Below are 23,995 nucleotides of genomic sequence, written 5' to 3' on the forward strand. Positions count from 1 at the left end.
TGGTACTTGGATTAATCCCCTGAATATTGCCCTCATAGTAAACTAATGAACTTGGCTAGGTTTGAAAGGAAGAAAAATTCAAAACAAAACATTGAAAGGAAAATTCCAGCAGTCACATGAAGTGCTACCAAGATGACTTATAGACATCCCATTGCCACCAAGCTTCGCAAGAACATTGTTCGAACATGATTAAAAACAAAAACAAAACCTGGGAATGATTTCCATTTGTCCCTACAGAGTTAAAAATAAAAGCTAACAATCTTTAAGGCTTACAGGCAGCTCTCCTCTGTTTTCCCACATTGATTGTCAAAGTTGGGGCATGAATGGCCACAAAACCATAATACTGTGTATTTCTTTTAAGTCAGATTTATTGAGATATAATTTACATATAGTAAAATTCACCCTTTTTAGTGTATAAGTCTCAGTTTTGACAAATGCATACAGTTCTGTGATGATCACCACAATCACGACATAGAGCAGTTCCATCATCCCAAAAAAGTGTAGTCAACTGCTCCACCCAACCTCATCCCCTGGCACCTACTGGTCTGTCTTCTGTCCCTAGAGTTTTGCTTTTTCCAGAATGTCATATAAATGGACTCATACAGTAACCTTTTGGGTCTGGCTTCTTTCACTTAGCATAATGGTTTTGAGATTCATGCATGCCATTGCATGTTTCAGGAGTTTGTTCCTTCTTATTGTTAAGTAGTATTATATTCTGTGGATATAGTATCGTATGGGTTTGTTTATGCATTTAACAGTTGAAGAATTGTTTTCAGTTATTGGTGATTATGAATCAAGTCACTGTAAAAAGTTGTGTATAGGTTTTTGTGTGAACATAAGTTTTCATTTCTCTTGGGAGTGGGATCAGTAAGTCCTATGGCACATGAATGTTTAATTTTATAAGAAACTGCCAAATTGTTTACAGAGTTCTTGTACCATTTTGCTCTCCACCAGCAATGTCTGACAGTTCCCGTTTTTTACACATCCTCATTGGCACTTGTTTTTTGTTTGTTTGTTTTGTTTTGTTTTGTTTAATTTTAGCCACCAGCCTTCTTGCCCAAGTGCTCTGGCTCAGACATGTAAGAAGGATTACAGAACTTGCACCAAACATTTTTTATGCTATAAACTATGTTTTAAAAGGAACGTGGAAAACATTTTCTCTATGAACAAGTGACATAATCCACAAGGGTTGAGAGGGGTGGGTTGGAAGGGAAAGGATGGGAAGGAACCAAGGGTCATAAACAGGAAGGAAGCAAATTCTATTTTCTTTCATGATTGTTTTGAAGCATCCAGTTGGGAATGCTGAATTTTTAAACAAACCAAACCACAGCCATAGTTAATGAAAAATTAATTAAGAATAGCACACCTAAGACTTTATTGAACAATAATGGCTGGCATTTGTGTACCATTTTACCAAACCTCCCCTTCCAGTCAATTCCCCAAACTGCTTCCTCTCAGTTTATAGGGGGAGAGACAAGCACTAGGACCTCTGGACTGGTTCATCTATGGGCCATTGTCCCCCACTGCCCCAGGTACCCTCAGCGCAGAGCCTCACAGGCACACAGCAGGAGTCTGGCCCGCTAGGGGCAAGGAAACAAGAGAGGGGACAGGCCACTGGAATTGGGGTATGAGAAAAACAGTGAAAAAAGGAAAGAGAAAGGAACTAGCAAAGAGGGAGACAAAAAAGTGGAAGGGGCAGAAAGAGGAATAACATTTCTCTGCACAGAAATCAGAAACATCAAGCTCCATAAGTCCCTAGGAATTCACAGATAGACAACTTATTTCCCTTCCACCTCTAACATTCCATACTTCTGCAAAAATGTCACGTTGCCCCTCTTTATATTTCACCATGATCCCATGGCCACAAAAGATTTTCCTCAGCTACTCAAGGGTGTAGGTTGTAAAGTGCATGCACTCCACACTGAAAGTAAATTCTTGCATTAGTTATCCAAATTGTTTAAAATGAGGAACCAACTTTTCAGCTCATATCTCCCTTTTTATCAGCAAATAGTAAATTTAAAGCCATTTGCTGGGGCTATGGCTCCCGGGTGACAGACTGTGGCCTATTAAAATTAATCCTGACAGAAGATCCTCGTTGCTTTCTCCGAGCCATTCAGGCGGCTGGTCTGTGAACAGGATGAACTGACGGCCCATCCCAGAGGGTCTGAGGGAGGAAGCACGTTAAAATGGCCGCCTGCATCTTTGTTTGCTCAGCTGCTTGGAAAAACCAGGACTAAGGGAAATGGGATTAATCAAGGGGGCAGTTGCCCACGGAAAAAAAAATACAAAGACTCTGGTGAGAAAATCTCAGGTTCAAGTTGGAGGAAAAAAAACTCTTTTCTCTTCAGACCTTCACGTGGTTGAGTGTTGTTTAGTGACAAACGTCCCATTTCAGACCACTACTGTGTTTTATGATCTTGATAGCGTAGAAAGACACAATATAAAATATATACATATATATAGTTTTTAAATGTTTGGTTCTCTGAAATTTCATGTAATTTTAGTCTTTAATTAGCAAATTTAATAAAGATTGTTGGTTAGATATGTGACCAATTGTGATCAAATAATAAACCTCGGTAAGATTTTTGTTTTTATATGAATCAAGTCACAAACCGGAAAAAAACGTCCTTTAAAGAGCACATGTACTGATCTGTAGCACAGACCATATAGACATTGTGGCTAAGGCCCCTCCTCTCAGTTTAGGATATAAAATCTTAAACAAGATCTAGATACCTTCCCTTTGCCTTGACTTATTTTGCTCCCCTTTGACAAATTAGCTGAAATTCCACCAATAAGAAGATTATTTGGTTAACAAGGATCTTCCTTTGAAACCATAGATATTTCTAGAAAGGTTGTGGTCTATTGGTCATTTACATATGAGCATGAATTAGTTCCAAGTGGCTTTCTCATAAAAACCTAGCTGAGGTGATGACCTACACTAAAAAAAGTGGAATTTGATTAGGAGAGAAAGGGAGAAAATAGAATTTTGAGCAATCTGAGAAAAAGGACAAACCAGAGAGAATATTACAGCAGTGAGTTTAGGGTAGTAGGAAGACCCCAAAGGACCTCATCTCCCTGATTTGGAGAATACGTAGGGCAAATAAAAAGGAAAATAGGAAGACATGAACACCTTAGAATTGCTTAGAATTGGTTCAAATTCCATGCCGCAGAGCAGAGTGTCCTCTAATTAAATGGACTTCATCTAAGATTTTTCATAAAACATCCAGAACCTTGTATATCATAAGTCTGGCTATAAAAATTACCTAATTCATAAAATATGATCAGATAAACCATGTTTATGCTTCCTTTGTGCTTGAGGAAAGACAGCTTGCATATATATTTATGAGAAAACAAAAGAAGTAAGGGCGGCAATTTGCAGAGTCACTATAGGGTGAGACCTCATTCTATCCTTTCAGGTTTCTCTGGGGAGGGAGTTGTCCCTTCAGTGGAGGGAAAGAAGAAATGGGTGTCCACTGCAGTGTCAGCACATCACAGCTCTCAGTCTTTGGAGTCTGATGTACATCAGAGACCACAAAGTGAAAAAACTGTTGATCGTTAGCAGGCTTGGGTTAGAGACAGCTGACTACCCCTCTCCTCTCACTAGGCCTGCCCAAAATCAAGTGCCTGATCACCTTTGATTTCTGTCTTGCATAAAAAGAAGACAGCTCTGAAAAGCGTCAGTTAGAGGCAGAAGGAGAGGAGGAATAAGGGATGTCCATGAAATATATAGTTGGGAGAATTACTCAGGAAAAAAATCCTCCTTGATTTTCTTCCCAAAAATGTGGAGGCAAGAATAGTCAAGCATAGTACATAGGACAACCCAGATGAGAGCATGAAGGTGGTGGTCTAAAACTGGTCAGTCCTCGCCCCTGCTTTTAGGGGCGTGCGGCTGTGTACCACTAATTTTGTGGCAAGTCAGTTAACTTCTCTGGACCTCACTTTCCTCCTGTTTAAAATGAGAGTATTAAACCAGACAAACTCCAAGATGCCTTTCAACACTTAAATTACATGATTCCAGGATGATTAATGTTATGATACATTCTTTGGCAACATCTGCATCTATTTAAGCTCATAAATGTTGAGAAGAAATATTTGGTATGCAGTCAAACCAGGAAGCAGGTAGCTCCCTTTAAATAAATACTCATCCAACATTGATGAAATTTTGGGTTTATCAACCTTCACCACACTCCCTTAGTTGCTCATATCTTACGGGACTGGATAATGTTTTCAATCACCTAGAATTCCTGGGCTTAATTTAATTTTTATATCTAATGGATGACAGCTCTGAGCAATTTAAGATTGTTTATAAGGCTAAAAAAAGTGAAGTCACCAAAATAGTAGAAGACAAGCAAACTATAATGAATGATGTGAGAGGAACATCACTTTAAGCAGACTGAAGAAAACGTTAGTTTGAAGGAGTAAATATTTTCTTTATCATACACAGAAAGAAAAACATTAGGTAATGTAAATCAAGTGCTGCAAATTGTATTTCTTTGGCCATATCCAATCTATAGATGGATTTGTTTGGCAGCACAGTGTTTTTCAAAATTATGAATTTGAGTGACTTTAGGATGAGCAGGTACTCATAGTCCAGGAGAGCATCCTCCCCATCCCCCCCAACAGGTGCTCACCCCCATTACCCCAACCTTTCCACCTTTAGCAAACTTCCTGGGTACCAGGGCATTTGAGTTTGAACATAGGAAGGGGGGCAAATGTAAATAAAAAAATTTAGCCCAACTCTTTTCTCTCCTGAGAGGCTACAATTAATACCATGGAAACTTCCTAGATCACTAGAAGATATACACTTGTTACAGGAAAGTGTCCTTTACCTCTAAATCTCAGTTTTCTTTATGCCTCCTGTGTTTTAAGAACCCTCCCAAATGGTTCTCAGATAATTCCTGGAATTAATGTTCCTCCAGATTATCAACTTCACCAAAATTACAAATTTTTTTTAGAATCAAGTATAAAAATTAGATTTTAATTGAATTTTTATCTTAGCAGGCCCTTCCATAAGGATTTAGTCTTTTCAGTTTCCTTGTTTTATAGTCAGACTAATAAGTGCTCTAGTCAAAGGATATAATCTTGCCATTTTGAATAATTCCTGAAGAATTGTTTGCTATAATCTCAAACAATATGTAGGCATTATTTACAAAGCTTGATTAAACATTTTATCTATAACAAAAGCCATTTTAAAAAGGTCAAAGAAAATCATGAATCTTTATGATTACCATGGAAACATTAGCATCTTTACATAAAACTACATTTTATACTCTAAATTTCATATTGGGGATTTTATAACAAATATAGGTGAACTTGAGACAGCCCTACTTTCCTTCCCTCTAACCCCTCCCCAAAATGATGAAATAAATTTTTGGGTACCATAAAAATATTTTATTTTAAGGTTGGGCTACAAAGTGACCAGTTAAGTTTTTCTTCAGTCTGAGTGTGTTTTGTTTAGGAGGTGGCAAATTAAGAGGAAAGGGGAGAATTAAAATATTTGCAAGATGTCATTAATCTCCAACAAGAGCATAGAGTTGTTTTCTTCCCCCTTCATTTCAGAACTAATCCTGCTTTCTGTTATTTGGCTCAGAAAAGTCTTAAATCTGTAACAAGAGAGTAACTTCCTGTTCTCAGGAGTATAGCTGCCAAAGAAAACATTTACAAGAAAAGTCCCAGGGCCAAAAAATTGCCTACTAATTATTTCTCAACCCCCCTCCCACCCCTGATTCAGGAAGGTGAATCCTGTAAATGCTCTATGTTAAAACCTGAAAAATTAAGAGAAAACCCTCAAGAACTGTTTGCCATTTATTTATATTTTATTACATTCAAATTACATCAGTTTTATGGCCCTTGGGCACAAATGAATGTTTCTTATAATATTTTGTTTGGAATTCCACAAAGATTGTATTATACTTTTATCAAAATACGTTATGGAAGTTTTTATTATGCCAGTACCTCTCCAGCTGAGGAAGAGAAAAGCAGCCCCTGACATCCTGACTAGTATTGACCAGTACCCCACAGTGTTGCCACAGCTGACCTGACACTCACAGAGAGGTCTTGGTGCTATCCTTGGTGATCTGTCCATTCAGTGCAATCCCCATCCAAATCCCAACTGCCCTTTTGTAGAAATGACAGACTGTAAAATTCATGCAGAAATGCAAAAGACGTAGAATAGCCAAAACAACTTTGAAAAAGAAAAACAAAATGGGAAAGTCTACACTACCTGACATAATGGACTATGATAAAGCTACAGTAATCAAGATAGTGTGGTGTTGGTGTCAAGATAGGCAACTCGATCAACATAGCAGTAGAGAGAGTACAGAGATAGATTTGTGCACATATGGCCAATTGATTTTCAACAATGGTGCAAAAGCAACTCAGTGGAAAATGGGTAGTCTTTTCAAAAAATGATGCTAAAACAATTGGATATACACAAGCAAAAAACCCAAAAAAACACTATATACTTCACACTATATATTAGGTATCTAATCCTGCCTAACAAATTACCCTAAATTTTGGCAGCAGTCTCCCTCCGGTCTCTTTGCCTCTGGTCTCTCTTTTTAGAAACTCATCTTCATCTCCTTTTTAGGCCTTTCCTTCCCTGACAAAGTCAAATGGATTATTCTCAAATTCACATGTAAGGAAAAGGAGATACAGTTTGTTTAATCTCCCGTTTATCCAGCCACATTTCCCCTGCCCCTATTTTTCTACTGCACGATCCTATTCACTGGTATTCATTAAGTGTAATACAAACACTAGTATTCACTAGCATGCTGTAATATGTGTCCAGTAAGAGGAATTCCTTGGGTTTGCAAATATTCTTGGTGCAATACCACTTTCCAGTAATTATTAGCAATAATAGCCGGTATCAGTTATTGGCATATCTCTGATACAGTGCTGGGACATTTATCCATGCTGTCACGTGATCTGCACAGCAAGCCTATGCAGGGGGATGCAATTCCATTTACTTCACAGGCAAAGCTGCATTCGAGGGCATGAAGTCTCAGAGTGCTGCAGGGATCTGACCAGGGGGCATTGTGATTCAGTGGCAGACCTGGGACCGGCCAGGCCTCTCACGTTTGTTCTGAAATCAGATAGGTCTGAGTGGTTTTGTACAATTTGCACATCTCTTTGAGTTTCACTTTCCTTATCCACAAATGGTGATAATAACATCTTCCAGGCAGGACCGTGGTAAAGGCTCAGTGTAAATGTGCAGTGTCTAGCTCAGTAAATCCTGGTCTCCTCTACTTCCCCCCCAGCGAGGCTCTTTCTGGAATACTTTTCATTTGTAGAATTCTTCTTGCTTATCAAGGTTTGGAATGGATTCCCTCCAAATGACTAGCGGTGTCCCTGCCCCTGAGGAGCTTACGTCATTGGAGAGACAGGAAATGGACATGATGATCATTTATGAGATGTAAAAATAAAGAGGGGGCCAAGAATTGGTGGCCCTGGGATTCAGAGATGGGAAAAATCAGGAGGAGCAGGACTCTCTGGGAAAGCCTTTGGAGAGCACGAGGGTCTTGAGGTGCCCATCTTTGTCTTCCCAGCACCTGGCATGTGCTGGCTGAACCGAACTGGGCCTCTATGTCTGGGTATCAAGAACAGCACCATGGCCCAATGTGGCCTGAGCCAGGACCAGAAGGAATCCTGCCCTTCCTATCACCCCCATTCCTTGCCCTGGTAACCTCCCTAGAGTTCCTGGAGCAGGCAGATGGCACTCACTGGGGAGAAGGTGGATGCTCAGAGGAGACACATGGACCAGCTCAGGGCTCATCCTTGGTTGATGCACCCTCCAAGCACTTTCCAAATGTTGGTCCTCTCTCCCAGGCTCTCTCTGAAATATGGGGCATGGCCCACCCAGAGTCAAACCCCATCTCAGGCACGTGGCCTGAGCTTCTTCTGTCTCCACAACTGGCTCACGAAGCATCAGGCCTTCCCTGATTTCTGGATCCTTAGAGACACTTGCTCCATCTGAGCCCCATCCTGTCTCCTGTCAGCTGCCCAGGCACTCGCCGGCCCTAGCAACACCTCTAGGCCCCCCGCTCACCTCTGTAGGTCCCTGAGCTCTGGTATCCAAAGGCAATATCTTGAAAGAATTTTTTTCACTGCCTGTTTGTGGGGTAGCTGTGCCTACAGAAAGCAATTTTATACACTCTGTTGCGCATTTCTCATGTTGGCAAGGGGGCCAGAAAATTACATTCTCAACCTGTTGGAGAATTTCAATGGATACAAATTTCCACAGGCCAAATTGGACCATATGCACCAAGTAGAGTACATACACTAGTTGCATGACTTCTGACCTGGCAATTTCTCTTCTAGGAATTTATCTGGAGAAAATAATTAAGGAAGTGTACAAAGACATGTGCGCAAGATGGTTCATCAGAGGATTGCTTTAGAAAGAGTAAAGACAGCTTCCAAAATTACAACATTAAGGGATAGGTTGAGTAAATCACAGTGTATCAATACAATGGAAGCCAATTAATTGTGCAATACTGTAGATTATATAGACAGTCTGTGTATATGTATGTAATGATCATGTATATAATCTTTGATATATATATGATCATAACATAATGAGCAAGAAGTGGTTACAAAAGTACATATTGATAACAGGCAGCATCTATTACAAGCTTACCATGTGCCAAGCTCTATTCTAAGAACTGCACAGGGATTAACTCATTTACTCTGCACACCAACCCCATTAGGAAAGAACTGTCACTGTTTCCATTTCACGGAGACTCAGACAGATTTGTGACTTACCCACATGCACACTAGTGACTGAGCTCAGGCAGTTGTACTCCAGAGCGTCCCACGTTCTTAAAAGTCACATGATTCTGCTTCTCAGTATAGGGTCATATTTGTTTTAAAAACAAAACAAAATAAGTAGGGTGTGTTTATGTGTGCATGTATGTTTTAAGAAAGTCTGGAAGGACTGGAATGAAAATATTAATTAGAAGCATTATTATAAGATGTTATTTTTTATTTAAAGAAAGCCTTACATACACTGCTGCTTTTCATCTCAGTGAGGTAAGTTTACTGTGTAATATTAGAGTTCATCCCCCCAATTTTACATAATACCCTTGCTCAGGAAGAGGTTGATGAATTTCACCCTTTCTGATGGAGGGCTGGGGGCTCACTAGAGTTGGTTTTGACAAAGGATCGTCTCTCAGTTTCTTTCAGTTTCCATCTGTACAAATTAGGAATTCTCTGTAATAGTCTTTCTGAATAGTTTACATCATGTTTAGAGTTTTCCGTATGTTGAAGGTATATTATAAAATACAAAGCCCCCAGCTGTAGAATGATCCCCGGCATTCTTTAAATTTAAAATTACTAAGTTTTTCTTTTTCTTGCTTGTTTTGAGAGAGAAGGGAGGGAATATGGAAGTGTTTGCAGAGCTGTTTTCATTTCTGCCTTGATCTCATTAAAACCGATATTCTTTAAGTCATTGTGTTTCATTTAGAAACTGCTTTCAGACTTGCTTCGCCAGGGGCATGGGCTCCTGGCACCCTCTGCCATTCTTGGAGTCCAGCTTCCCTATCTCCTGGTCCTAACGACAGGCCTTTTCACTAAATGCTCCTCCTGGGCGACTGCTGCAGGGCATGGCTTCCCGTGCTGAAACACCCCCATTAGTGAGGGCCAAGCAGGGTGACAGTGCTTCCAACAAACCTCCAGGATGACACAAGTGCTGCCTATGTGCCCAGCATGCTAGTCCCTCTGTGGGAATTACCTCAAGAGGTTCACAGCAACCTATCAAGTAGGCGTGAGTATCCTCGATTTTTAGAGGATGAAACTCATATTCAGAGAGCTTTGATGACTTGTCCAAGGTCCCACAGACTGAATTTAAATAGAAACTTGGCACCAAAATGCACATTTTCTTCTTTACGCTATCCTGACTCACAGTGATGTATCCAGCTGAGTTGCTTTGCTTATGTTCTTTCTTTCTCTCTTTTTTCTTTATTTCTGAAGTGTGGAGAGCAAGAGGTGGGGAGTTTAGGCAAAGAGAAGATTCTTAAAAGTAAAAACTACATTTGTATTTTGTGATCATGAATGTATCTTACTCTTTCCAGAAGGTGGGTTAACTAAATACATTTCAGGGATTAAGAAGACACACACAATCTTATGGCTTATAAATGCGCCTGCAGATTGTGCTGCTTGAAGGATCACGTGATCTGACTTTGACATTCATTCCAGAGCCTGATTTGCTCCCTATCGCTTCTACACAGTCGTGGAAGAAACACAGAGAAACATTAGTAAAACAAAATATATGATATTTATTAAACATATGTGGACATAGGTTATGATATCAAAGTAGAGCATGCATGAACAGATTATTCATTCATTTAACAAAAACACCCATTGATACTGAAAACATTCGATTATTAAATTTCCACGACATACAAAATTCTCTTTAAAGTGATAAAGAAAAAAAAAATCACAAGTTGAATAAATACAGTGATTTCAGCTGGTCCAATAAAGGCGTAAGGCACAAATGAAACCAAGAGATTAGCACATCAGAATGAAGCTTGTCTGGGCCACACAAGTCTCTAACCGTGGCTCCCACGGCCCTGCACAGATCTTCGGGGCCAAGAGGTAAGAGCACCTGCAGGCTGGAAATCCTTCCCTCCAGGTTCAAGTTTTGCCAGGTGCCCATGCTCCCTGCAGACAGGCTTCCCTGTACCAGAGAAACACTGCCTCTAATACTTTTATGGGTAAACAAGACCTTCGTGCTGCATCGAATGTTCCTGGCGTGAATAACATGAAATTTCAAATTAATGCCCTCCTCCTTCCCAGCCAAAGTCTAGCAAAACAGAAAATAAACTGCGAGGGAATCTCCCGATGGGGTTTCAGTGTCTACATGGAGAAGAAATGATGATGCAGCACAGCAGCGTATGCCGGGTGTGTGTGTGAAATGTGACCTTGTATCTCTCCCCCTCACCTGCCCCCTCCACCTTCACGTTCCCTCCTGTCTCGGAAGCGGATCAGAAGCTCAGCAGTGTCCATCCTGGCTTACTCTGTGTATACGAGGAAACAGCCACCCTCTCTGGACTTCAAGCCACAGGGTTCCAGGGCCTTTGTCCGTCTATAAAAAGTGCGTGTCTTCAAGTGCCTAAGTCAGAGTTTTCTTCATGGTTAACTCCAGGACTCTTGTGTACGGGGTGTAGTTTCTGGAAGGCATCACGATTTCACGAGTCCTGCCTGTTTGGCTGAGAAATGAGAAAAAGCAGGTCAAGAAGATGAGACAAAACTTTCCATCTTCTTCACGTGATAAAGCGACTCTAGGAAATGGTGTTTAAGCACTTATTAAAAAGACTGGAATAATGCACTTTAATATTTCCTTTAAACATTACAAAAGGGCCCCGCCATAGACTGAATGTTTATGTCCCCCCGAATTCCTATGTTGCAATCCTAACCCCCAAGGTGATGGCATTAGGAGGTGGGGCCTTTGGGAAGTGATTAGGTCATAAGGGTGGAGCCCTCACGAATGGGATTAGTGCCCTTGTAAGAGAGGCCTCTGACAGACCCGGCATCCCTTCTGCCATGTGAGGACACAGCGAGAAGGTGCCGTCTGTGACCCAGAAAGTGGGCCCTCACCAGACACCAAATCTGCTGGCATGTTGGTCTTAGACTGTCAGCCTCTAGAACAGTGAGAAATAAATTTCTGTTGTTTATAAGCCACCCAGCTTCGGGTATTTTGTTATAGCAGCCTGAACAGACTGTGACAGAACCATCATCTTTGTTAACTTTTAAAGGCTGTAGTAGGCATCCATGATTCAGAAAAATATAAAACATGCATTCAAGGAACTCATAATTTGGTGGAAAAGATACGTATGCCAATAATTTTAATATACTGTGCTAGGTACTATCACAGAGACGGACAGAGCTGTGCTGGATGTTCTCTGGGCACCCAGATCTGCCCTCCCCTTCTCCACCCTGCTCTGTGCTCTGGGAAGCTGACCTGAAGGCCAGCATCCATGGGCTTCCAGGTCCTTCCTTGCACTTGAGAGATGGCAGCAGAGGCTCAGGGAATGAGCAAACAGAGAGGTCAGGACATTTGTCCCCTCCCAGCCAGGCTGCAGCCACAGCACAGCTCCCCTGGGTCCCTCCCCCTGCCTCTTCAAGAACAGGGTGGTAACAGCTGCCACTCTTACTAGCTCCAGAGCATGCCATTGTTCCTCGTCTATTTCCTTTAAAGCTGCCCAAACATTCATAAATCATCCCTTCATTTAACTCTCTTCAATTTTCCCTTCCTGCCAGGACCCTGAGCAATATAAGAATGAACACATTATGGGCAAACTGAGGGCAGAACAATTTAGCATCACCAGGAAATTCACGTCTGGAAATTCACGCAGAGAAGGTGAGTGTTAGGGATGCCTGGCATTTATCAGGTGGGCAAAGAGGGGACAGGAATTCCAGGCAGGAGGAATAGTATGTACAAAGGCAAAGGTGAACACTCAGTCTGTGGATGCCGGACGGAGACACGGTTGGTATGTCCAGAGCAAGGAGTTCACAGCGGAAAGCAGCAGCAGATGGGGCCCCACGGAGAAGGGCCCCGGGGTCAGGGAACCGTGACAGGTTTTTAAGGAAGGGCATGGTATGCTCATAGTTTTATTCTAGCAAGATTCCTCTGGTACCATTGAGGGTTGACTATGGAGCAACTATCATGCAGGCTCCCCACTGACACACCACTGGAAGCATCTTACTGCACCCACTGGTGTATGCATTTGGCTCCACTGCTAGGTGTAATTAAGGGTGAAAAACACATCTTCATCATCTTAATGACTCCAGCATCTCACAAAGGCCAGGCACGGAGCTATTTCTCCACATATGAAGGTCAAAGGAAACCAATGATTGAGGAAGTTGCAAGCAGTGGTGCTCTTAGTGTCACCTGCCACAAAGAAGAATCTGTGGGATGTGGCAATTCAGGAGTCCCCAGTGACCTGAGCAGGCAGCTTAGTGGAATGCCAGGGGCAAGAGCCAGATGGCGATTTGTGCCAACTCCTGTGAAAATTCCACATAACAGAAATGGTCTCCAGTGACAATATCCTAAAAGCCCATAAAATGCAGAAATATTTATAAAGGTGAACCTTCTGGGTTTCAAAAACAGACTCTCATATCCCAAACTTTCAAAAAAGAAGCGGGGTATTTTATATAGTTGATCATGGGGAAACACTAGGATTTTAAGAACATAAACAATTTCAAGCACAGAAATGAAATCCAACCATTTTCTTTAACACATTCAGGCTATTGTTAACCTTTTATTAATCCATAAAGGGGCAGTTCCCCTGAGAGGAACAATAGCAGAATCAGCAAATGAAGCTTTGACAAAAAGCTACTTTGTGTTCTGGTCTTTGCAACAGAAATATGAAAATGCAAGCATTTTAAAGCACTTACTACGTGCCAGGCACTTATGGCCATGGGGAATATCTTCCATCAAATTGGACTTCTTAAGACATAATTTGTGAGTTTGCTGGAAACCAAGTTTTACTAAGGGACAGGAGAAAGAAAAGTCTCTTGTCTTCTGGTTTTTGGTTTTTCCCTTTTCTTTGTAAATGAAGGCTAGATGATGTGAACTCGTTCTCAGTATGTTTAATTAAAATATATCAAACTTTTCAATCCAAACTTCTGAGTCTTTAAAAAAAAAATAGATGTTTAAATGGCCCTGCACCCACAGTCAGTCCCTCCTCACCCTTTCCCTCTCTCCTTCCTCTCTGATGAGATCTTTGCTCACTAGAAATGTATGTAACACAAAGGTTAGACGAAGGAGGGGGAGCCCTGGAGGAGAAAGTGGAGGCAGGGAGACGGTTCTGCACAGAGCAGACTAAGGCAAGGCCAGTCTCAGGCAGGCTGGCGGCAGGAGGAATGTTCCGTGTGAGTGCATGAGTCTGGGAGCAAAACAATTCCACGGCTCAGAAGCACCTGCAATACACTGAGCGCAGGGCACTGGGAAAGCCGTGGCAGCACCTACAGAGGCGTGAAAGTGCAGCCACTTACACTGGGTGCTCTGTGCCTGTTGTCTCACTTACACCTTCTCAGTAAGCTTCTGAGGGGGTTACCACCAACATCTTCCTTTTCAAGGTGAGGAAACTGAGACTCAAAGAGGCTAGGAATTTGCTAAAGCTACAGATGTAGCAGGAAGCAGAACCAGGACCCAAACCCAGGTCTAACTTTCAAGCCAGTATTATTCTTCACCACTGCTAGGAGGAAGTGACTTTGAAGGAGAAGATGGCGTGCTCAGCGATGCAATGGCAAGTCTGGAGACCAAGCGGACACCAGCAGGGGGCACCCAGCAGGAGGACTTGTACTCAAGAGAGAGGTGAGCACTTCCTTGGGGCTCAGCCACAGGGAGGAGGGGGGAAGCTATGAGATTGGATGCGATCTCTGCAGGAACTACTGGAGCCAAGACAGAGCTGTGAGGAGCGCCCACAGTGAGGATCTTGGAAGAGGAAGAGGAGCCATCAAAGAAGATGAACAAGGACAGGCCAGGGAGGTGGGGTGAGAACCAGGAGAGAAAAGTTCTCCAAAGGTAAGAAGCAGGCTTAGGATACTTCCCTCTGCTCAGGAAGGACTGCAGAATGCTGCAGGGAGACGGCTCCATTCAATGAATACTGACTGAGTGCCCGCCCCCCAGGGGGACCACAATTCATGAAATGGACGAAAATCTCTTCCCTCATGGGGCTTACATTTTAGTGAAGACAGAGAGAGAGAAAGAGAAACACAAAGAAGTAAAACATAAGCAGGAATCACTCCATCCAAGGCCTTTATTAAACAACTAAATCATATTATAAAAGAGATCAGATGCCTAAGTTCCCCATTTGGTGTGTACCTTTCATTCATTCATCCAACAAATGTTTATTGAGCATAACTAAATGTAAATTTTTTTCAACAGAGCAAAAAAAAAAAAAAAAAATAGAGCAGCTATAGCTGTAAGTCAAATGCTTTAGCAGGAGCACAGCATATAACACCTGCAGTTGTCTGGGATGAGTGTGTAGGACATGTCATGCTACTCTACACTGAGATGTGAGCCCAGTGCCTGGAACACACAGGGACCCTCTTCTGTCTCAGGTGGTAGAAACCTTATCAAGCACTGGGCCTTCCGGGGTTTTACACAGTGTCCAGAGGGGGTCTCAAACCACTGATAGTTCAGCTGAAGAGCTCATACATACTGAAGCACTATACACTTAATTAGGCCATCAATCCATTTCATAAAATCACTAATTACCACCAATACAAATTAATGACATTTATATTTGATACAGTATTCTGCATGTCAAATCAGAGGTTTGGTTCAGTTAATAGTAATAGTAGCTACTGTTTATTAAGTGCTTCACTTTGGTCCGGTTACCATGTTAAATGCTTTATATACACATTTTCATTTCATCCTCATAGAAACCCAGTGAGATTTGACATTATCATCTTCATTCCAATTTTAAGGATGAAAGAGTGGAAGCTTTGGAGAGACTGAGTAGCCTGACCACAGCTGCGCTCAGCTAGCAGCTGGCTGGGCAGGGAACCCAGGCAGCCTGAGCCTCCCCGACTGGACCGCACTGATGAGTGCTTTGTGGGAGAGGAACGGGGAGTAAGAACAAAACACTGCTGCATAACTGAGGCTTCATTCAATATTTTCATTGATCTAAAACAATCAATAGGAAGCTTTAAAAACTATTCTGGAAAATACCATAGAATCTTTTAGTAGTTAGATGCAAATGTGAAGTCCATGTAGGAACTAGGAATTCTGTTGGCACATACACAGCACCATTTAGCAACTGTCTATGTCTTACGTATTTTCAAAGCACAGATGTACTGCACCAAGACTCAAGAGGGCCTGGTTCTGATCCTGGCTGTGTGGCTTCTGGTTAATCACTTTTGACTCTCTGGGTCTCAATGTTGGTATCTATAAAACATGGGGATTAAACTAGACCCGGGGTTCCAATTTGTTTTTGATCATAGACCTCTTTATTCTAACAAAATCTACCTTGGAATCCAATATACAAAAGAGACTGAAAGCTGACTTTCTCAGGGTGTTGGGGGTGGGGGTCCCACAGGCCAGCTCCTCACTACCCCCCTCATCCTCTGGGACACCCCAAGGCCTCCCCAGGAGCCCCAGCTCAGAGTAAAGCAGTCCCAAGAGGTGCAGGTGGAAAGCTACTGCCCCAAAGGCATCTCTCACTCGCCCCCCAGACGTGCCCGGCGCCCTTCACATAGTAGGCACTTAATAAATATTTGTGAGGAAACGAATGAAATATTATTCTGCCTTTTCGGAAACGCGGATATGTAGTTTTCATTTCCTCTGCTGATTGACCTAGGTAGTTAAACTGCTAAGATGGATCCTGGGGGAAACCAAATGTTACATTTATGGAAAAGCTGCTTTTAGATCCTGAAGTGGCTTCCAAGTTCACCGTGGCCATAAGTTAAGGGTCTGTCAGCACTTCCATTATGAAAACCGCTTTGTGGTTTCATAACTCAGCCATAAAAGTTGGCTCAAGGCTATACTTGGGCATACAAATTGAAAAGCTTGTTTTAAGCCAAAATGTGGGAAGTAGAAAACAATTTATTGTTTTCAGACATAGTTTTGTACCCGTCTTAGCCAAACAAGATTTATTATGTGGGCAATTAGAGTGGACTAAGCCACTTGGATTTGAAAAATAAAAAAGGGGGGAAATGGCCAAATTATTTATATTTCAAAAGGGGGCTTGAACACAATTGATCATTCTTTTCAGTTATATTTTCATCGTGTACTTTGTACCACACACTGATGAAACCCAGAGTCTATTTAGGTATTTTCCTTTTTTTCTTTTTAAAATTTTTTGTTAATCTTATGAGAATGATACAATTGCTTTGCTTTTATGAGAAGGCAAGCAATGTAAATGAGAACCTTGTCAGTGAAAGAGCTTAACGCTGCTTTTGGTAAATTCTTTGAGAATTGAAAGTGGCTCATTTTAATGAACAAAAAAGACTATGTTGGTAATGAATAAAAATAAGTAAAGTAGGGAAATGAGGCCTTATTGTACAACGTTAGAACTGGCAGGGACCTGAGAAGTCAGCAGGCCAAACCGCTGACTTTATAGATTGGGAAACTGAGGCCCCAGCAAAGAAAGACCTGCCTGCAGGCATCCTGCCACTGGGGGGTAGGACTAGAACCAGCTATTCCACATCCCAGCCTGGTGACCAGCTCATCGCGGGTTCCCACCATATGTGACCATGCAAGATTCCAGGATTCAACACTGTTCTGGACTACTGTGTCTAGCACAGCACACACAAATGCCTCTGCTTACACAAGAACCCCCCTCCTGCACACAGGATAACACACATTTTGTGACTCTGATTGCCTAAATCACAAATCACATGTCATTAGCATCCTTGCTGTAAACTTATTTTGTGTCCTCGTTAGGCCAGGCACAGTTGTGAGCACCTAGAAATGGTGAGTTGGTTGCCAAAGGCAGGTTAGTGGGCTCTAATCTCACTAGGAAGAGACGCAGGCATGGGAGCTGCTCAGCAATGAACGGGTCGGTCCTCCAGCTCGGGAAAGCAACAGAACACACCGGGTTATAGTTAGCACATTATCTGCTGATGACTGAAGCAGATCATTATTTATGAACTGGATCCAGTGTTGCACAATACTGTTAACAGCACTGGAGAATAGATGAATTTTGTTCAAGACTGAGACCCTCCCTCTTCTATATCACTGCAGCACCTTGTATGTCCGTCTCACATTATCACAAGTATCTTCTGCCTGGACCCCTCTTTCTCCCTCCAGACTCTACTCTGGGGCAGGAACCAAATCTCATTCTCTGTGTCATAACTGTCTGGCACAGGTAAGGTGCTCAACAGCTGTTTGCTGAATGAATGAATGAATGAATGAACAAATGCATGCGCTCACTGCCAGGGCCAACCCCTCTCCCCTTCACTCTCCCCTCCACCTGCACAATGCCCCTGATCCCACAGAAATCAGTCGAACCTCTCAGCAGCTACCATTTAGTTTTGCAGAAATAGTTTTGATAGAAAGAATGCAATTCTGTTAAGAACAGCCCAGTAAAGTATTTTCTTAAGTCAAAGAGGAATTTTAGTACAAAAAACAGGAAATTCCTCAATACCTGGGTAGAAGATCACAGCCCACTCCAATCTCTCTGGTTTCCACTTCAGTCTTGGCCTGGGTTTCTCTCAAATAGTCCAACTTGCTTTGTAGTTCATTGTTCTAGAGATGGAAAAAAAGTGCTTTTAGTAAAAAAAGTATGTTGCCCCACCAATATACATGATACAATTTATATGTATTGTGTGATCTCCTCCCATGGCGTGGAAATTTATCACAATGTATTTATTGCGCATCTCTTACACAGTAGTTATATAATGAAGAAATATTTTGATTGAATCCTTATAGATAGCTTTCTGTGCATGTACATACAGGAGCATCCAATTTTACATAAATGAAAACAAACAAAATATCCTAATTTATACTATAATCTGCTTTTTTTTCCAGTCAACAATTTGTGGTATATATCTTTCCATGTTTACTAGTTTTCTCTTTACATCAACAAACTACTTTGGTTAGTTCATAGTATTCCATTGTATGGATACATTTTTTATTTAATTAGTCACTTGATAGGCATTTAGATATTTGTCACTTTCCTTGCCATTATAAATAAAGTGCAGCTCAACTTTTAACACCTCCTCATTAAGCTATAAAGTGAGTCAGTCTATTAATTTAATTTAGTGGGAAGTACCTCTATAACTTAATAATTAGTATTTCATAGGTGTGGAAAATTCAGAATCTCAAACATATAAAGTAGAACAAGCTCCTTGGGATTCAAATTAGCATTCTGAATAGTTTCTTTTCAGACCAGAGTCAACCATTACATAAGTTGAAGATCAGATGCTCAGGAATTGGAAATTTGCCCCATGGGGGAAATGAAGGATGAAGGAGCAAGAGCGTTGAGGATATTGAAATGAAAATAGATGAAGCGATGGTGCCTGAAACCCAAGGGCAAAAACACACAAAATAACTCTGAGAGAGGTTAACAGTGCTTATCTCTGTGTATTGAGTTTTTTGGATGCTTTTTAAAAAGTTCTTCTATACAATTTTCTGTAATGCTACACTAAATTTTCATGAGGCAATGACCATATCTATCTTCCTGGTCGTATTCTTGAAGCATGGCATATACGAGATACAAGATAAATATTTATTGAAATAATAGATATGTAAAAAAGCTTTCACAATGAGCATGTTATTTGCATAACTAGAAAAAATTAAAGCACGTGTCTTTTCTTTTTACGTGGGAGCTGAAGCTGGGGCATTCTTCTGAGACAAGAGATAACACGTGAAAGTTTAAAAGTTCTATGGAAATAGAAGCTCATTTGTTTTGAGAGAAAGAATGTGGGTTACAGCTCAGTAGCTCCTGCTCTGAAGGGGTGACACCAAGGAGCAGAGCAGCAGTTCTTGTGCAAACCTACGTTCTGCACGATGTAAAGGTTTCTGGGTCCCTTCTGATAAGCAGGAAATGGTGTAAAGGAAGAGAATGCATTCCAGAATCCCTAGCAGCTGACAAGCTACGACAGATCTATGGGCTCTGAATCTATCACCTGATCCTCAGGATGGAAGAACGGTGTTGGCTTACTGCCAGGGCTCAACAACATTCATACACACGTACACACACACACACTGCTTCCCCGGAACATCTGAACTTTCCCATTCACACGGAAAGAGAAAGGCAGAAGAGGCCTGCCGTTGCTGGAAGCTCCAGCAACCCCAGTGCCTTCTCCTTAGTGTACAGACTTTAATCACGAGCATTTCGCAGAATGCTAGGTGTGGTACCTATAGTAAGGGGGCATAAAAGATGAGGTTAGGGAATATGCTCCAATTAATACACAGTGAATAATGGACAAATGGCCTCAAATCCTTTGTTCTATTTCATGAGAACTCTCTGTGTGCACATCGGACACCCACAGAGGCACAGAAAGGAACGATCTGTACTCATGGAAATTTAATGCAATCAGTAGAAAAATTATTGTGTATCTACCATATGTTATGCAGTGTGTGAAACTAGGTGAGGGGACATAGTTAGCAGTTAAAGAGGTGTGACATGATTTGCCAACCTTGAGGAGCCCAGTCTTGTGGGAGTACAGACAACTGAGTAGAAAATAACAGAGCGATGTGGTAAGTCCCACTGCAAGGGGACCCACAGAATATTAAGAGGGAACTCAGAGGGGACCTCCAACTCAAAATGGGGAGAGGGACTGGAGTTCCTGGAGTTAGGCAAGGGAAATAAAGTAAGAAAAATGAAGCGGATGAGTATTCCAGAGTTGTGGAAACCTACTGGGTTGAGAAAAGGCAGCTTCCCGCATCATACAGGTGGGTAGGAGTTAGTTATGAAAGCCTGTGAAAGTCATTACGAGAAGTTACAAGCTAATCTTATATAAGAGCAAGGTCAGCACCAGAATCCATTTTCATCACTTGGCTCCAAAGTGAAAACTGGATTAGAGGGAAATAAGACTAAAGACAGCAGGAAAGCCATTGCAATTACCCAGCTGAAAGAGAGCTGCACTTCCAGTATGCAGGAGTATGTGCTCGGCACACTGACCCTGCTGCAGATGATAGCTATACACTCTGAATAAAAGATACAAAAACAACTAATGAAGTCTCTAGAGAATTTGAAAGAAGACAGGCAAGTGTTGGAGATGAGGTGAAACTTGGAGCAAGTGACACACACTTCTCTGTATTCTCTGTGTTTTGTTCATTTTTTTGTTTTTTGTTTGCAGCTTTGCCCTGAGAGCAGCACAGTCATGGTGGTGGTAGCACAGATACAGTGAAAAGTCAATAAAAAGACCATCTTCCTGGCAGAAGAAACTAGAAGAAGGAGCCCTGGGTTCCCAAGAGTAAGAGGGAAGACAAGAAAGGAGAGTGAGAGTAGGGGGAAACCCCAAATTCTGCATATAGATAGAGTCAGCTCAGGCCTCTGGTAGACCCCTGAACCATTGATGTGTGGGGAAAACATAGAAATTTGCAGCTAATGCCTATAGAACTGAACTGAGATCTGATCTATCACCTATCACAGGTAAGCAGGGTGTAGTTGGGTCTAACCAAATTCATTGTCTTTTGAAATAAACACACAGTACAAAAGTAATTTATGTAACCAAAATGTATGTACCCCTGTAATACTCTGAAATAAAATAAAAATGAATAAAACAAACAGCGCAATACTCTTCAGAACAATGAAACAGCATCCAAAGACTCCACAATTCACAATGTCCAAATTATAATCCAAAATTACATGACATATGAAGAGTCAGGAAATACGAACCATTCGCAAGGGAAAAGAGAATTGACAGACACCAATCCTGATATGATTTGGATGTTGGAATTTTCAGACAAGGATTTTAATGCAGGTATCCTAACTATGATCAATGATGCAAAGGAAGACGCTTATAATTAATGAAGTAGTAAAAAAATCAATAGAAAATATAAAAAAGAACCAAATGGAAATTTTAGAAGAAAAAAGTACAATACCTGAATCTTTAAAAAAAACATTCACTAGATGGACTTAAGCAAAGACTGGAGATGATAAAAGAGGTCAGTAAACTTGTTTAAACATATGTAAATAGAAATCATCAAATCAAAAGTAGAAAAAGAAAAGAATGAAAACAACAAATGGAGCTTCATGGATTGTGAAACAATTTTTAAAAGCCTAATGTAAGGATATCAGAATCACAGAAAGAAAGGAGAGGGAAACTAAAGTAGAAATAATATTCTAAAAAATAATGGTTGAAAACTTCCCAAATTTGGTGAAAGATATAAATTTACAAATATACAAAGCTCAGCAAACCCCAAACAGGATAAATTCAAAGAGAAACACATCATAGTAAAACTTCTAAAAACCGCAACCAAGGAAAAATCTTGAAAGCGGCCTGTTACATACAGGGACACGACCGTTTGAATTTCCACAGATTTCTTATCAGAAACCATGGAAACCAGAAACAGTGAGCACTGAGGGAAAGAAACTGTCAACCTAGAGCTCCGTATCCTTCAATAATGAAGATGAAATAAAGAACTTACTTTCAGATAAGAAAAACTAAGGGAATTTTTTACCACCTGGCCTGCCCTACACAAAATACTAAATAGAAGTTCTTCAGGCTGAAGAGAGACGATACCAGAGAGAAACTTGGGCCTTCAGGAATGAATGAAGAGGATGAGAAATAGAACGTATAGGAGTAAATATAAAAGACTTTAGTTTCTCTTCATTTCGTTAAAGTACATATGATTGTTAAAGCAAAAATGAAAACCATACATTGTGGGTTTATAATGTATGTAAATACAATATATATGACAATTATAACAGCAGGGGGAGGGATAAATGAACTTATATCATTGCAAGGTTTCTACATTTTACAAGAAATGATACAATATTATCTCTGAGTAAACTACAAACAGGTAATGATGTATATTGTAATACCTGGAGTAACCACTAAAATATTATAGAAAACAAATATAGCAAAATGTCAATGGGTAAATTAAAATGGTATTCTAACAAATATTGAAATAATCTAAAAGAAGGCAAGAAAAGAGAAACAAAACAAACAAGCAAGCAAAACAAACCAGAGGGAACAAACAGAAAACAAATAATGAAATGGTAGACCTAAATCCAGTCATATCAATATAATAAAATGTTAATAAACTATATATTCCAATCAAAAAGCAGAGACTATCAGAATGTATAAAAAAGCAAGTCCCAACCATATGTTGTCTATAAGAGATTCACTTCAAATACAGAGATACAGATCAGTTGAAATTAAGTGGATAGAACAAGATATACCAAGTAAATAGTAAACATAAAAGAATAGGAATGGCTATATTAATATCAGATTTAAAAAAAACTTCAAGACAAAGAGTATTAACAAACGTAGTGACCAACATTTCATAAGGAAAAGGTGAATTCATCATAAAAACATAACAATTTAAAATGCGTACATAGCTAATAACAGAGCTTCAAAATACATAAAGTAAAAACTGACAATTAAAGAAAGAAATAGTCTAAAATCATAGTAAGTAATTTTAACACTTCTCTCTCAGTAATTTATAGGACAATTATACAAAAAACAAGAAAAACATAAGTTATCTGAACAATATTACCAACCACCTAAACCTAATTGGTATTTATAGAGTACATACAACAACAGAATATATTTTTTCACAATATTTAATTGAGAGAAACTATATGCTGAGTCACAAAACAAGTCTCAATAAATTTAAAAGAAGATCATACAAAGTGTGTTCTCTGACCATAACAATATTAAATTGGAAATAAAAAGACAGTAACATATCAAGGAAAAGCTCAACCATTTGGAAGTTAAACATACTTCCAAATAATCTATAAATCAAAGAAAAATCTCAAGGTTTGAAATTAGAAAATATCTTGAACTGGGTGATAATTAAAATACAACATATCAAAGTTTGTGGGATGCAGCTGAAGCAGAGCTTAGAAGGACATTTATATCTTTAAAGGCTTATATTAAAAAAGACAACAGGTCTAAAATCAACGACCTAAGGCTCTACCTCAAGAAGCTAGGAAAAAATGAGCAATGTAATCCCAAAATAATTAGAAGGAAGAAAATAATGAACATCAGAGCAAAACTCAATAAAATAGAAAACAGATAATAGAGAAAATTGATAAAGCCAAAAGCTATTTTAATTTTTTTAAAAAAATCAACCGAATTGATAATCCCCTAGCTAGACTGTGAAAGGAGAGCGAGCGTGCACCCCTGTGCAAACAAGAACGCACACAAATAATCAATGTAAAAAATTAAAGGGACATTAATAGGAAAGAATTGGGCATCTATGTAGAAAAAAGAATATCAATACCTTTACTTCACAGAAAACACAAACATTAACTCAAAATGGATCATCTAAATAAAAAAATCAAAGACTATAAAATTCTTAGAAGGAAACTACAGGAGAAAATCTTTGTGACCTGCTGTAGGGAAAGATTTCTTAGGACACAAAAAGCAT

General features: G+C 40.3%; 1 protein-coding gene across 2 annotated transcripts in view; it reads right to left on the bottom strand.

Moving 5' to 3' along the window:
- Positions 1-10,247: 10,247 nt before the first annotated feature.
- MYZAP (myocardial zonula adherens protein) overlaps positions 10,248-23,995 on the bottom strand; it is an 85,690-nt gene continuing 71,942 nt past the window's right edge. For both annotated transcript variants that reach the window (XM_069459449.1, XM_069459441.1), the window contains 2 exons: positions 18,093-18,193; positions 10,248-11,204 (listed from right to left, as the gene is read on the bottom strand). In XM_069459449.1, coding sequence (XP_069315550.1) covers positions 11,108-11,204; positions 18,093-18,193 — 198 coding nt within the window. In that variant the 3' untranslated portion in view covers positions 10,248-11,107. The remainder of the gene's footprint in view (positions 11,205-18,092; positions 18,194-23,995) is intronic.

Source organism: Eulemur rufifrons, chromosome 2 (assembly GCF_041146395.1).
Source record: "Eulemur rufifrons isolate Redbay chromosome 2, OSU_ERuf_1, whole genome shotgun sequence".
NCBI classification, from domain to species: domain Eukaryota; kingdom Metazoa; phylum Chordata; class Mammalia; order Primates; family Lemuridae; genus Eulemur; species Eulemur rufifrons.